Below are 14585 nucleotides of genomic sequence, written 5' to 3'. Positions count from 1 at the left end.
GAGGCAGGAGAATTGTTTGAACCTGGGAGGCGGAGATTGCAGTGAGCCGAGATCGTAGCACTGCACTTCAGCCTGACCGACAGAGCAAGACTCCATCTTAAAAACAAACAAAAATGTTAAAATAATAGTATCTCTGTACCAAAAAGGTGTGAACTGAATAAGTTTTTATTCTCAGTTTTTAAAGCCTTCTTTAAAAATTTTTTTTGATAGTTTGCTGTTGTGCCAAGCTTTTATTAATCAACCACAATAATTCCCACCCCTGCCCCAACCTTTTTTTTTTTTTTTTTTTTGAGACAGTCTCGCTCTGTCACCCAGGCTGGAGTGCAATGGTGTGATCTTGGCTCACTGCAACCCCCGTCTCCCAGGTTCAAGCAATTCTCCTGCCCCAGCCTCTCGAGTAGTTGGGACGACAGGCGCTTGCCACCATGGCTGGCTAATTTTTGTATTTTTAGTAGAGACAGGCTTTCGCCATGTTGGCCAGACTGGTCTCAAACTCCAGGCCTCAGGTGATCCACCCACCTCTACCTCCCAAAGTGCTGGGGTTACAAGCATGAGCCACTGCACCTGGCCCCCTTTTATACTTCTGAAAACTTTTTTTTGGCCAGTGTTTCCTTGCTTAGATTACCAGATGGATATTAAGTACATCCTCTCAACTTTCACTAGTTAATAAAATACATAGATGGGGAAAGAGGATAATTTCCCATTAGATCTACTTTAAAACCTGATCTATCATTGGAGATTTTCACCTTTGTGTTGAAATCTTACCTCTCAGTTAATCACTTAGGCCAGTGATTTTTCAGTCCTTTTCATTAGCATTATACATGATGTGGGATAGACTAGGAAAGACATTTATAAACACAACAAATTATACAGAATCTGTTGCATGTACTTTACATGTGAACTTAATGGTTCACTAACTGTTTTGTTTTTATTTTTGTTTTTGTTTTTGAGACGAAGTCTTGCTGTGTTGCCCAGGCTGGAGTGCAGTGGTGCGATCTTGGCTCACTGCAACCTCTGCCTCCTGGGTTCAGGCAATTCTGTCTCAGCCTTCCAAGTAGCTGGGATTACGGGCACATGCCACCACATCCGGCTAATTTTTGTATTTTTAGTATAGGTTGGATTTCGCCATGTTGGCCAGGCTGGTCTCGATCTTCTGCCCTCAAGTGATCCACCCACCTCGGCCTCCCAAAGTTCTGGGATTAAAGGCATGGGCCACCGCGCCTGGCCTAAGTATTGTTAATAATGACTTTTTAACTTTTTAGTGACCCATCTGACTAGTGACCTTGATAGACCTGTGGTTGAGACCTCCTGCTTTAGGTAGTTTGGATGGTGGATGCTCTCTTCATTTATGTAAAAAATGATGTTACATGTAGAAACTAGGATCTATGCTATTAAAGAAATGACAACAATTTCAGTTATAATGATAGGCATTATTGCTTATCATGTATAGACATTGCTGAAGAGTTTACGTATATTAATCCTTTCAACCAGCTCTGTGAGGTAGTTAGTATAGCATCTCCATTTTATACTGAAGACTTGGACAAGTTAAATAAGTTGCCAGGAAAGGGGCAAGTAGGGATGTGTGAATATAGGTATTTCTGCCTCTGAGGCCTAGCTTTTGACTACTGTATTATACTTTATTTAATTTCGAAACCGAATCTTACTCTGTCACCCAGGTTGGAGTGCAGTGTCACAATCATGTCTCTCTGCAGCCCTGACCTCCTGGGCCCAAGTGATTCTCCTACCTCAGTCTCTCAAGTAGCTGGGACTACAAGTATATGCCACCATGCCTGGCTAATTTTTGTACTTTTTTGTAGAGACAGGGTTTCACCACGTTGCCCAGGCTGGTCTGGAACTCCTGGGTTCAAGGGTTCCAACCCCCTCAGCCTCTCAAAAGTGCTGGGATTATAGGTGTGAGCCACCGACCATACCCAGCCTGTATTATACTTTAAAATAGGCACTCTGTACTTGTTGATTAGGAGTGTGATAGAATATCACAGTGTAATTACCTTTCTTTTGGTTGCAGTTTTACTTTCTGATAGTATTCTAGTAACTGTATTTGTCCATCAGGAAAAACACCACTGTTACATGTAGTAGTAAACACATTTATTCTAGATATTTCTATTGCATTTTTCTAGCATGGAGAAAAAGCATACTTTTATTGCTCAGAGTCTTTAATGACTAGTATTAGTTTATATTAAGCAATTCTATAGATAGTTTCTTCTTTGGGATAACTTAAAAACTCATTTGAAAATATTTTGCTGGTTTTCCTTCTCTAATATTTCAGTATCTTTTTATTAGTGATTACCTACGTAGCCAATTTGATAATGGAGGACATTTTAGAGCTCCTGCTAGCAAGATAATTATAACCTTGACTTGTGCTTACTGGTCAAAATATGAGTTCTTCCTTGTTATAGGATTCCATCTTTTCATGAATAATTCAATCTGAATCACTTAGAAGTTAGCTGACATTTTCTAAAATGTAGCTAACATATTAAGGCAACATTTTTTTTGCCCTTCTTTTTTCACACTTACTGTATTAAAATGACTTGTTTAAGGTACCTGGAAAATCAGATCAATTAAAAGTCTGTTGTGTTACATTTACGAAACTAGTTAGAAAATTAAGTTTTCTTAATGTTAACTATACCTTACAGGCTTACTTATATTCCTAGATATACTAATTTTGCAATATACTAATATACTAATTTGCAACTAGTGATACACTAATCCTGCTTCAAAATGTTACATTTGTCTGGTTGCAATTTTATTTTGATATGAGAAAGTTGACAGTTACTTACTCCATAAGAGAGATTGCTCCTAGGAAATGAGGAAATAAAAATGAGTTGTTTGTGTTTAAAATTTTCATAGAATAGTATGTCTTAGATGTGTTAACAGTTTCATTACATTTTAATTCTGAATTTCCTTTTATTTATATAGGTTAATGAACTTTCTGAGGAAGAAGAGGAAGATGAAAAGCTGGAACATATTGAAGAACTTCCAGAAGAGGGTGCAGAAAAATCAAATGACATGCCAGAGGTGGTACAATTAAGGATGACTGAAAACATCCTGGAATCAAATAGTGTTACGGCAACAACAAGGTAACAGCTCAGTTGAATGAACTTTAGCTTTTGAGTATTTCATTCGAAGTGTAGACTCACTCCAGCACTCAGGAACACAAACTGTAACTATATGTGAAAGTTTGGCATTTGTGTGTGAAAAAGATCAAGAAGTAAAATTTAAAGATACAGTCTTGCTAAGGAATTTTCAGTTATTAGTGTTAATACCTTTTTTCAAAAACATAACCTCTTACAAATATTTCTTGTTAAAGTTTGTTTTGTATTAGCTTATTAATTGGGCTGGATAAAATTTCAGAACCTCCGGAAGTAGCATCGTTAGAGAAGGAATACAGTGGCTGAATTGACTTGTGTATCCTGTTTCCAGGCTACAATTAGTTGTAACTAGGCTGTAAGGATGGAACTCTGATCCATTAAGATAGTGCTTTCCAATTCTTTTCATGTACAAAATGATAATATTTACATGGCATGCTGGGTAAATTCGATAAATGTGGTAGGCTGAAGACCCTATCCCAGCACATAGCTGGGACCACTGGGCACGCTATTTAGGAAACTTTAGAGAACTCAAGAGAAAGAGTGAACTTTTCTGTGACTTTTGATAAATATTTCCAGACTACTTAAAGGATGTGACCCAGTTTACATTGTCATACTCCCCACATGTATCTTTAGGTCTGCTAAATTCTATGCTAGTTCTCTGTAAAGCTCCATGGTTTACTAACCCTTTCTACTTAGGAGGATCCAGCTATATATTTAGTCCACTAGATATTTTTCATTTAATTTGTGTTCAGTGGAATGGTGGTTAAAAAGAAGAGGAAATAATAATTTGAGTCAGAAAGCAAAATGTCATTTAAAAGTAACTGGTAATATCTAAGGGAAGAGCTATCTATTGCCATTTAGGAAAATTATGAAGTAATTTTAAATGCTGCTAAACACAATTATTACATTTCTCTGTAGGCCTCTGGATCTTTATATTAATCTATGGTTTCTTCAAACATGATCATAATTTTGTTATATTAACATGTTTATTCTCTCTGTTGCCCGATTTAGCATTCTGTTTTTGCTTTTATGTGTGTTTACATGACCTTCTAATTTATTTTTTGATGGTCTCTTAACTGTATTTTAATTATATATTAAAATATTATCTATATGTTCAGATATTTAATTATATTCTAACATTCTTTTTTCTTGATATTTTGAGTTGTTTCAGCTAGCTTGTCAGTACTGTACTGCTACTAAAAAAAAAAAAACACCTTTGTTGTTTGGCCCTTTTTTCCTCCTCCTAAATTATTTGGATAAATTTACTGGAATTGAAGAGTGAACCTTTCTCTGGCTTTTGATAAATATTTCCAGACTGCTTAAAGGACGTGACCCAGTTTAGCCTGTCATTAACAGTGTTTTCTTGAGGACCTTACAATAGATCCTCAAGATAGATTTAAATGGGTGTTTTAAATTTTGTTAATTAATTAATTAATTATTATTTTTCGAGACCAGAGCCTCACTCTGTCACCCAGGCAGGAGTGCAGTGGCACAGTCTTGGCTCACTGCAACCTCTGTCTCCCGGGTTCAAGTGATTCTCATGCCTTAGCTTCCCAAGTAGCTGAGACTATAGGCACGCATCACCATGCCCAGCTAACTTTTGTATTTTAGGAGAGATGGAGTTTCACCATGTTGGCCAGGCTGGTCTCAAACTCCTGGCCTCAACTGATCCGCTTGCCTTGGCCTCCCAGAGTGCTGGGATTGCAGGAGTGAGCCACTGCACCTGGCCTCTAATTTTGTTAATTTAGAGCTCTGCTCTCCAATAAGGTGGCCATTAGCTCCTTCTGTGTATTTATTATTATTTAATGACAGGTTCTCTCGCTCTGTCATCCAGTCTGGAGTGCAGTGGCACAATCACAGCTCATGTATAGCCTCTACCTCTTGGGCTCAAGCAGTCCTCCTGCCTTAGCCTCCTGTGTAGCTGGGACCACAGGTGCTCGCTACCATGCCCAGCTAGGTTTTGTATGTTTTGTAGAGATGGGGTTTCGGCATGTCACCCAAGCTGGCCTTGAGCTCGTGGGCTTACAGGTGTGAGCCACTGTGCCTGGCCACTTGTGTGTATTTAAATGTAAACTTAAACGAACTGAAATTAAATAAAATTGTAAAATTCCTTCCGTATTTGTGCCACCTACATTTCAAGTGCTCAGTAGCCGCACGTGTGGCAAGTGACTATCATGTTGGACAGTGCAGATATAGAACATTTCTATCATTGCAGAATTTCTTTTGGACAGTGCTGATTTAGACAAGTGAATTCATTAAATATTTTTATTTATGTAATTACCAGCAAGGCTAAGTATGGTTTCAAATACATATTACTAATAGCTTCTCTTTGATCATCTGTCTGGTTTTGTAGAGGATCCTCCTTTGCTCCAACACAGTCATTTTAGAAGGATTCATTGGAGATTTAGTGGTTGTCAGTTTTGTTTTTTTTTTTGAGATGGAGTTGCGTTCTGTTGCCCAGGCTGGAGTGCAGTGGTGTGATCTCGGCTCACTGCATCCTCCACCTCCTGAGTTCAAGCGATTCTCTGGCCTCAGCCTCCCGATTAGCTGGGATTATAGGCCCGCACCACCATGGCTGGCTAATTTTTGTATTTTTAGTAGAGACGGGGTTTCACCATGTTGGCCAGGCTGGTCTCAAACTCCTGACTTCAGGTGATCTGCCCACCTCAGCCTCCCAAAGTGCTGGGATTACAGGCGTGAGCTACCATGCCTGGCCAGTTGTTAGGATTCTTTAATTGCAGCTCCTAGAAACAGATTCTGGTTAAAGTATAGAAAAAGCAGTGTATTAATAAGAAGGATTCTGGGCTACAGGCAAATCGAAATGCAAAGATAAAAACATGGGCAGCTTTGTGAAATTTAGAAACCCAGAGGCATGGAATAATCTCTTCAGCATGTGGCTATTACTGTGAGAGTTCTGACTGCCTCCGTCTGTCTGTTATTCTACTTTGGAGCACATAGCTGTGGGGTGGTCGGGAGAGGGTCTGCCCTAAATTTAGTTAGGTGTCTATTCCCATGGCCAGCGTGGAACTGGTCATTGTGATTTATGTGTGTCTGAGGACTGTGTGGGATGGAGGAAGGAGCTAGTTTCCCACGGGAAAACAGGGCTATTACCAAAATGTTGGGGTAGGGATATTAGGCAGCAGAAACAGAAATGTCTACCATTGTGGTCTTCTAGATTTAGTAATATTTATGTGTTTCAGTTAATACCTATACATTTCCCTTTTATTTTAGTTTTGGCTGATAAAGTGTATAAAGATTAAAAAGTGCCCATGACTACTTTATTGGTGGTATCTATTGCTTCATTATAGTACTTTTCGGGTAAATAAAACCCTTTACATGTCATCAGAGTAGAAGTACCTGCTGTTTTTTTAGTTGACATTTATTTATTTATGAAAATGTTAATAATTTAACTCTACTCTTGAAAGTAAAAATATCCACAGTGTGTAGTACCTTCAGACTGCGTTCAATTTATATTCTATTTGTTATTAAAGATGCTCATATTAAAATTTTTTATAAATTACCTATTTTTACATTTATTTGAATGGCAACTTATTTTTACAGATGTTATTACTGCTTGAGATAGAGGCTAAAGATTGAAGATGTTTAGAGGTGTGTCCTCTATGAAATTAAAAGTAAATAAAAATGCATGCCATTTCATAAGTGCTTAATGAGAGATAAGCAAATGAAAAATTGAAGTGGAATGAAGCACACAGCTAGTTAGAGGGAACAGGCCCAGTGTGGTGGCTCACACCTGTAATCCTAGCACTTTGGGAGGCTGAGGTGGGTGCATCACGAGGCCAGGAGATCGAGACCATCCTGGCTAACATGGTGAAACCCTGTCTCTACTAAAATAAAAAAATTAGCTGGGCGTGGTGGCGGGTGCCTGTATTCCCAGCTACTTGGGAGGCTGAGGCAGGAGAATGGCGTGAAACCGGGAGGCAGAGCTTGCAGTGAGCCAAGACGTCGCCCCTGCACTCCAGCCTGGGTGACAAAGTGAGATTCCGTCTCAAAAAAAAAAAAAAAAAAAAAAAAAAATAGAGGGAACAGATGTGTTTGATCAGCCTTTCAGAAAGAATGATTAAGGTTTTTAAATATATTTTTAGAGATATTTATTTTTGCATGTGTCTCTGCTAAACAAGGATATCTGTTTGTTTTTTGTTTGTTTTCACATGGAGTTTCACTCTGTTGCCCAGGCTGGGCTGGAGTGCAGTAGCATGATCTCGGCTCACTGCAACCTCCGCCTCCGGGGTTCTCGATTCTCCTGCCTCAGTCTCCTGTAGCTGGGATTACAGGCGCCCACCCCGTGCCTGGCTAATTTTTGTATTTTTAGTAGAGACGAGGTTTCACCACATTGGCCAGGCTGGTCTCTTGAACTCCTGATCTCTAGTGATCCACCCGTCTCGGCCTTTCAAAGTGTTGGGATAACAGGTGTGAGCCACTGCACCCAGCTCCCATTGAAGTATATTATTTCTAATCCCCAGCCATCCACTTAAGCTTTTTATTCTTGTTTCTTATAAATTATAAAAGTACTTTGCTGAGTCTAGCTGATTTCGTTAGTATAACATGTCCGTTGTTTTAAAAAACTAAGATCATTTATTATATTATTTTTCTCTGAACTCTTCAGAAAGGTAAGAGCGTTTCATTCCTTTGGTTAAATCCCTTTAATGTCTCTCTATTGAAGGAGCCAAAATTCTTAAATGGCCTGTAAGGTTCTATATACGTAGTCTGCCCCATCCCACCCCTAACTGCTGTACCCTTTTTTCCTTTATCTCTTGCCTGCTCTCTCTTTGGTCATTCTCCTTTGGCCATAACAGAATTCTTTAATTCACCAGTCATGTTCTACTTGAGCCTTTGCACTGGACTGTTCTTCTTTATGGATAGATGTGCCCCTGGATAGCTGCATGGTTCTCTCAGTATGTTCAATTCTTTGCTCAAATGTCACTATATCAGTGATAACCTCCTCATCCTCCATTCTTGATCTCCCTTACCCTGTTCTATTTTGTCCATAACTGTTATAACCATCTAACATATGTTTATTATTGTTATTGTCTATCTTCCAGCACTAGAAAGTAAACCATGAGACAGCAGGATTATGTTTATTCATGTATTTATAACACTTAGGATAGTGCCTGCTAAAGAATAGGCACTCAGTAAAGTATTACATGTTGAATAAGTGGAGCTTTAGAAGCAAGATGGAATTTTCTTGAATGTTCAATTTAATATGATTAAAATTACATATATAGCAAATGTGTCAGTGTTCTGAGACAGAAGAAATATAAAATATATTGTTTGATTATCTACCTTGGATGAAAGGAAAGTCAGGGAGAAATTTCCCTAGAATTCATAGGGCCTGGTATATAGGGAGCTCTTAATGAATTTGAAACTGGAGATTGAACTTTTAGTAATTAACATGTCATCTTTTTGAGTATTCCTATGAAGTAATTTGCAAACATTTATTGGAAATATTAGGTAGCCTGCTTTGTATTTCTCTTCAGAAGTAGCCTAGGAAAGTATGTTGGAATCCTAAGAGAAATAAACACTTGGGGGAGGATTTAAATTAGCAATTCTCAAACTTTTGGTCTCAAACATTAGTACCCTTATAAAAAGTTATTGAGGACCCCAATGAGCTTATGTTAATGTGGACTATACTTGTTGGTATTTACCATATTAGAAATAAAAACTGAGAATATTTAACTACAGGGAGTATTTCTTTGCCAAGTTGTAGTTTGGAAAGACGCTTTTTTTTTTTTTTTTTTTGAGACAGTGTCTTGCTCTGTCGCCCAGGCTGGAGGGCAGTGGCACAATCTTGGCTCACTGCAACCTCTGCTTTCAGAGTTCAAGGGATTATTGCGCCTCAGCCACCCAAGTAGCTGGGTCTACAGATATGTGCCACCACACCTGACTAATTTTTGTAATTTTAATGGAGATGGGGTTTCACCATGTTGGCCAGGCTGGTCTCGAACTCCTGGCTTCAAGTGATCTGCCTACTTCGGCCTCCCAAAGTGTTGGGATTGATTATAGGCATAAGCCACCATTCCCGGCCTGGGTGCTTCTGTTTGTAGCTAAAATGTAACTATTTATGACCTTGTGGATTTTTATTAATGAATTCTTTCTCCTTTATTAGTTTTAAGTTAGTGCTTCTCAGATATTTTGGTTATACAATCCCCTTACACACTTAAAAATGATTGGGCACCCTAAAGAACTTTTGTTTCAGTTTGTTATATCTATTAGTGTTTATATTAGGAATTAAAACTGAGAAAAAATTATTTAGTTAATTTTTTATTTTTTTGAGACAGGGTCTTGCTGTGTCGCCCAGGCTGCAGTGCAGTGACATGATCATGACTCCCTATAGCCTTGACCTTTCAGGCTCAAGCAATCCTCCCACCTCAGCTTGATGAATAGCTAGGACTACAGGCATGCAACACCACGCCTGACTAATATTTTATATTTGTTGTAAATACAAGGTCTCGTTATGTTGCCCAGGCCAGTCTCAAGCTCCCGGGCACAAGTGATTCTCCAGCCTTAGTCTCCTTAAAGTGCTGGGATTACTGGGCCTTATTTAGTTTCTTAAAGTAACAATAAACCTATCACATATTAGTGTAGTTTTTTTTTAAATGGAAAGTAATTGTGTTTTCTGATTCCCTAAACTTTTTTAGTGGCAATGTTTTACATTTTTGCAAACCTCTTGAATTTCTATCGTGAAGGATTCTTACATTTTCTTCTGCATTTAATCTGTTGCTGCTATGATCTGGAAGTTTTCGTATTAGGAAGTGGGGCCTTTGGGAGGTTATTAGGCCATGGGGGTGGAGTCCTCATGAATTAGACTAGAACCCTTATAAAAAGCCTGAGAGAAGACTTCTTACCCCTTTCACTCAGTGGTAACACAGTGAAAAGTCTTATCAGTGGGCCCTCACCAGACACTGAATCTGCTGCTGCCTTGATCTCAGACTTCTCAGCCTCTACAACTGTGAGAAATAAATTTCTGTTGTTTCCTAGTGTATGGCATTTTGTTATAGTAACGTGAATGGACTAAGAAAATTGGTGCTGAGGAGTGGGTGTTACTGTAACAAATACCTAAAATATGGAAGTTGCTTTGAAACTGGGTAATGGATAGAGGCTGGAAGGTCTTGCTCTGTCACCCAGGCTGGAGTGCAGTGGTGTGATCTCGGCTCACTGCAGCCTCCGCCTCCTGGGTTCAAGCGATTCTTCTGCCTCAGCCTCCTGAGTAGCTGGGACTACAGGTGCGCACCACCACACCTGGCTAATTTTTGTATTTTTAGTAGAGATGGGGTTTCACCATGTTGGCCAGGCTGGTCTCGAACTCCTGACCTTGTGATCTGCCCACTTCAGCCTCCCAAAGTGCTGGGATTACAGGCATGAGCCACCGTGCCTAGCCAAAAAATTTTTTTAAATGAGCTGGGTGTAGTGTCGTGTGCTTGTGGTCCCAGTGACTCAAGAGGCTGAGGTGGGAGGATTGCTTGAGCATGGGAGGTTCAGGCTACAGTGAGCCATGATTGCACCACTGCACTCCAGCCTGGGCAACTAAGTGGGACCCTGTCTCAAAAAAAAAAAAAAAAAAAAAGACCCTGAAGGCAATTCAGAAATCAATTACAGGCCTTGAGTGCCAGGGCCTGCGAGGAGGCCCTAAATGCAAAGGAGGGGCCACCAATGATGGGGAACCTTGGCAAGATTCCATTATGCCTGGCACCATACTCTTCTGCCACTTTAGGTATGGCTCTGGTGTGATAACAGGCAGCACCATCTCTACCAGAGCAGAGTGTGTGAGCCCTAGGGGTGGCTACCTCCACCGTTCAAAGGATGGGGCTGCCCCTGTGACCCAGGGAAGAGGACCATGATGGGGATGGGATGTGGTATATTGGTCATTTGGAAAAGATTGCTTCACTGAGTTCTGTAGATCTTCCAGATGTTGGCACATTTGTTAAAGTTCACATTCTTTAATATCACTGTTGATTGCATCAGAAGCATCTTTAAGTAGTCAGGTGTTTTTGAGCTTATGGAGGAGGATACAGATTTTCCAGAATTTTGATTTTTGCTTGAAAATTCAAATTTTATATTGTCAGTTTTTCTTAAAGTTAGAGTCTTAGTCGTTTTTGAGAAAATGTCTGCCAGTGTTCAAGTCCTAATAACCATGGTTTAGACGTTAGTCTATCTTTCAAGTAAAAATGGTATTCTGTAATAAAAGTGATTAGTTTAGCTCCCAACTCAAACAAGATAAGCTATGCAGCAGAAGTGCTTTATGAGTACTTCCCGTTTACACTGAATATTAAAAAAGAAATGTACTCAAGGAGTAAGATGAAATTAATCATTGGTTTCTGCTTCTCCATCACGGACTGGCACCTTTTTAAAAAGTTTCAAGTGGCTGGTGAGGAAGAATGCAGTGGCCACAGTATTACTTGCCTGGACTTATGCTAAGACCACAAGCAGCTTTTTCTACCATTGATTTTGCATCATCATTGTTGAAAACTTTAAACAACAATTTTAAGTTTATTTGAGCATTAAAGGATTCATGAATCAGGCAGCAGTCAAAACCAGAGGAGGTTCAGAGTGCTCCACTTTAGCAGCCTGAGCATTGGGGCTTTTATAGGCTGAAAGCAGAAGTAAAGAAGTAACTTGATTGGGTAGGCATTTGCCTTATTTGGATATGATACAGTGGAAAGTTCCTAGTTAGAGGTTAGTTGGTGGGTTTTGATTAGTCATCTTACTGTTGACATTGGGTTTCAGTTCACTTATGTAGGAAGCCAAGGCACTGGAGCCATCTCAGCCTGATGGCCTCCCAATTTAAAAATTTTGAAAACATGCAAATGTCAGCACAGTGAAAAAGGCATATGTATGAAGGTACTTCTAACTGTTTCATAGAAAGGGTTTCGAAGACTCTCAGGTTTATAGACCTTTTTGAGAACCAGTGGTTTAAATGTTTGTGCGTGAGTTTTATTGATTGGTCTGTTCATGTATCTTGTTATTTCTGCAGTTGTCATTAGCTATGTTTTGTTAAGATATAAGCTATCTTCAGAGTAGAAAAAATGGTGGAGTTTGGGGCGTGAGCAGCCTAGGGTGCATGAAAAAGCAGTAGTTTTGTTTGATTGATCCTGAGGTTCAGTCTTATCCATGAAGTCCCTGGAAATCTCAAGATTGTTTCTAAATTGTTGTTTTATATACACATGTTTATCATTTAGCTTTATATATATTATATATATATATATTTTTTGAGATGGAGTTTCGCTCTTGTTGTCTAGGCTAGAGTGCAATGGCACAATCTCAGCTCACCGCAACTTCCGCCTCCCAGGTTCAAGTGATTCTCCTGCCTCAGCCTCCCAAGTAGCTGGAATTACAGGTGCCTGCCACCACGCCCAGCTAATTTTTTGTAATTTTAGTAGAGACGGGGTTTCACCATGTTGGCCAGGCTGGCCTTGAACTCCTGGCCTCGTGATCCACCTGCCTCAGCCTCCCAAAGAGCTGGGATTACAGGTGTGAGCCACGGCACCCGTTCTCATTTAGCTTTATATTTAAATGTACAAATTTTAGGGGAATTTTTACCTTTAAAAAATGTGAAGAGAGAAAGGAGAGTTCTAAAAGAGCTTTTACCTTTTCTTCCCTGTGTTATATAATCTTTTTCCTGTGTTGTATTGGGAAAGTTTATTTTGGCTTGAGGTTTAGGTAATTTTTAATTTATGCTCATGCTTAAGAAATCACAAGCCAAAAAAAATTACTTTGTGTTATAAAGTTCATTTAAAGTTGTGCTTCTGATGCCTTGCTAAAACTCAATTTAGAAAGATGAAAAATTGGGCTGGGCGCAGTGGCTCATGCCAGTAATCCAGCACTTTGGGAGGCCAAGGACGGTGGATCACGAGGTCAGGAGTTCGAGACCAGCCTGGCCAACATGGTGAAACCCCATCTGTACTAAAGATACAAAAAATTAGCTGGTCATGTTGGCGAGCGCCTGTAATCGCAGCTACTTGGGAGGGTGAGGCAGGAGAATTGCTTGAACGTGGAAGGCGGAGGTTTCAGTGAGCTGAGATTGCACCATTGCACTCCAGTCTGGGTGACAGGGTGAGACTCCATCTCCAAAAAAAAAAAAAAGAAAGATGAAAAATTGAAACTCTCTTTGTGGGTTGCTGATGCTAGGGCTTCATTCTTGTGAGTTCATTGGTTTCTGATGGTTCAATTTTAGATGAGGTGCAGGAAAGAAGGTGTAAGTGATTTAGGAAGAGCCATGGGTTTAGGGTTTTAAGACTGGTTTCTGGCCGGGCGCCGTGGCTCACGCCTGTAATCCCAGCACTTTGGGAGGCTGAGACGGGCAGATCACAAGGTCAGGAGATCGAGACCATCCTGGCTAACATGGTGAAACCCTGTCTCTACTAAAAATACAAAAAAAAAAAATTAGGCGGGCGTGGTGGCCGGCGCCTGTAGTCCCAGCTGTTCGGGAGCCTGAGGCAGGAGAATGGCGTTAACCTGGGAGGCAGAGCTTGCAGTGAGCCAAGATCGTGCCACTGCACTCCAGCCTGGGTGAGAGTGCAAGACTCAGTCTCAAAAAAAACAAAAAACAAAACAAACTGGTTTCCACTTCATTCTGTGGATCCCCTGTTATTGAGAAAAATGCCTTCAGTTGACTAGAGGGGTATGCGAACTGTAGTAGTATCTTTTTTCTTTTCTTCCATCATTGAGTCATATAGTTTGCAAAATATTTCAGTTGACAGATTTTATCAGTTCACATTTTCAGTGTCCAGGTTCCACTTGAGTGTAAAAAGGAAGTCATACTTTGGTGGAAGTACCAGAAATGTTGGGCAGTAACAAGTAGAATTTATGCTCTGGGTTATGAGGAAGTTTTATTAGAGTTAAAAAAAAAAAAGTTTTAAGTACTAGCACATAATAAATATTGACAGGTTCTCTCCCTCTTTTCCCTCTCCTGTAAATGATGCATTTGATATTTTAAAGACTTGTTATATATAACTTATTGACTAACTTTGTAACAGTGAGAAATCTTTTGCTATACTCTTGTCATAGGTATAAAGTATAAAGTTGATGGGGAAAGTAAGGAAAAGATTTTTGCTTTTGGTTTTAAAGGAGCATGAAATTATTATTTTTGTTTTGTTTTATATGTTTATTTTTCGAAACCATAGTTTTTTAAATGGTAATTTTGGTATAGTTCTAGCATGACTTATCTGGAAGCTATCCAATTTTTAGACTTGAAAAGTTAACCATAAATGCTTTTCTTAAATTGGATAATTGAACAATAGCACTCTACCTATTTTGCATATTTTAGTAATTTCATATTTATAATTTATGTCCCTGGATATAGTAGTTTGATTAATGAAAACAGATTGGTTTCTCCACTTATGTTGGATTAGGCTTATATATTTTTGAGAGAAGTCTAGCTAGATTAAAAAGTTTGTTCCTCTTTGTCCACCTCCTGAAAAGTTGCAAAGTAATGAGGAAAAAAATTGTAGACTCTTGATT

The 14585-nt window shown here is 39.4% G+C and overlaps 1 protein-coding gene across 12 annotated transcripts in view; it reads left to right on the top strand.

Annotated features, from left to right (window-relative positions):
- Nucleotides 1-14585, top strand: part of FAM13B (family with sequence similarity 13 member B) — a 91118-nt gene that overhangs the window by 27643 nt on the left and 48890 nt on the right. For all 12 annotated transcript variants that reach the window (XM_054488793.2, XM_063665515.1, XM_054488796.2 and 9 more), the window contains one exon: nucleotides 2938-3098. In XM_054488793.2, the coding sequence (XP_054344768.1) occupies nucleotides 2938-3098 (161 nt within the window). The remainder of the gene's footprint in view (nucleotides 1-2937; nucleotides 3099-14585) is intronic.

The sequence above is a fragment of the Pongo pygmaeus genome, chromosome 4 (assembly GCF_028885625.2).
Source record: "Pongo pygmaeus isolate AG05252 chromosome 4, NHGRI_mPonPyg2-v2.0_pri, whole genome shotgun sequence".
Taxonomy (NCBI): domain Eukaryota; kingdom Metazoa; phylum Chordata; class Mammalia; order Primates; family Hominidae; genus Pongo; species Pongo pygmaeus.
This window is presented reverse-complemented; position numbering and strand designations above follow the sequence as displayed.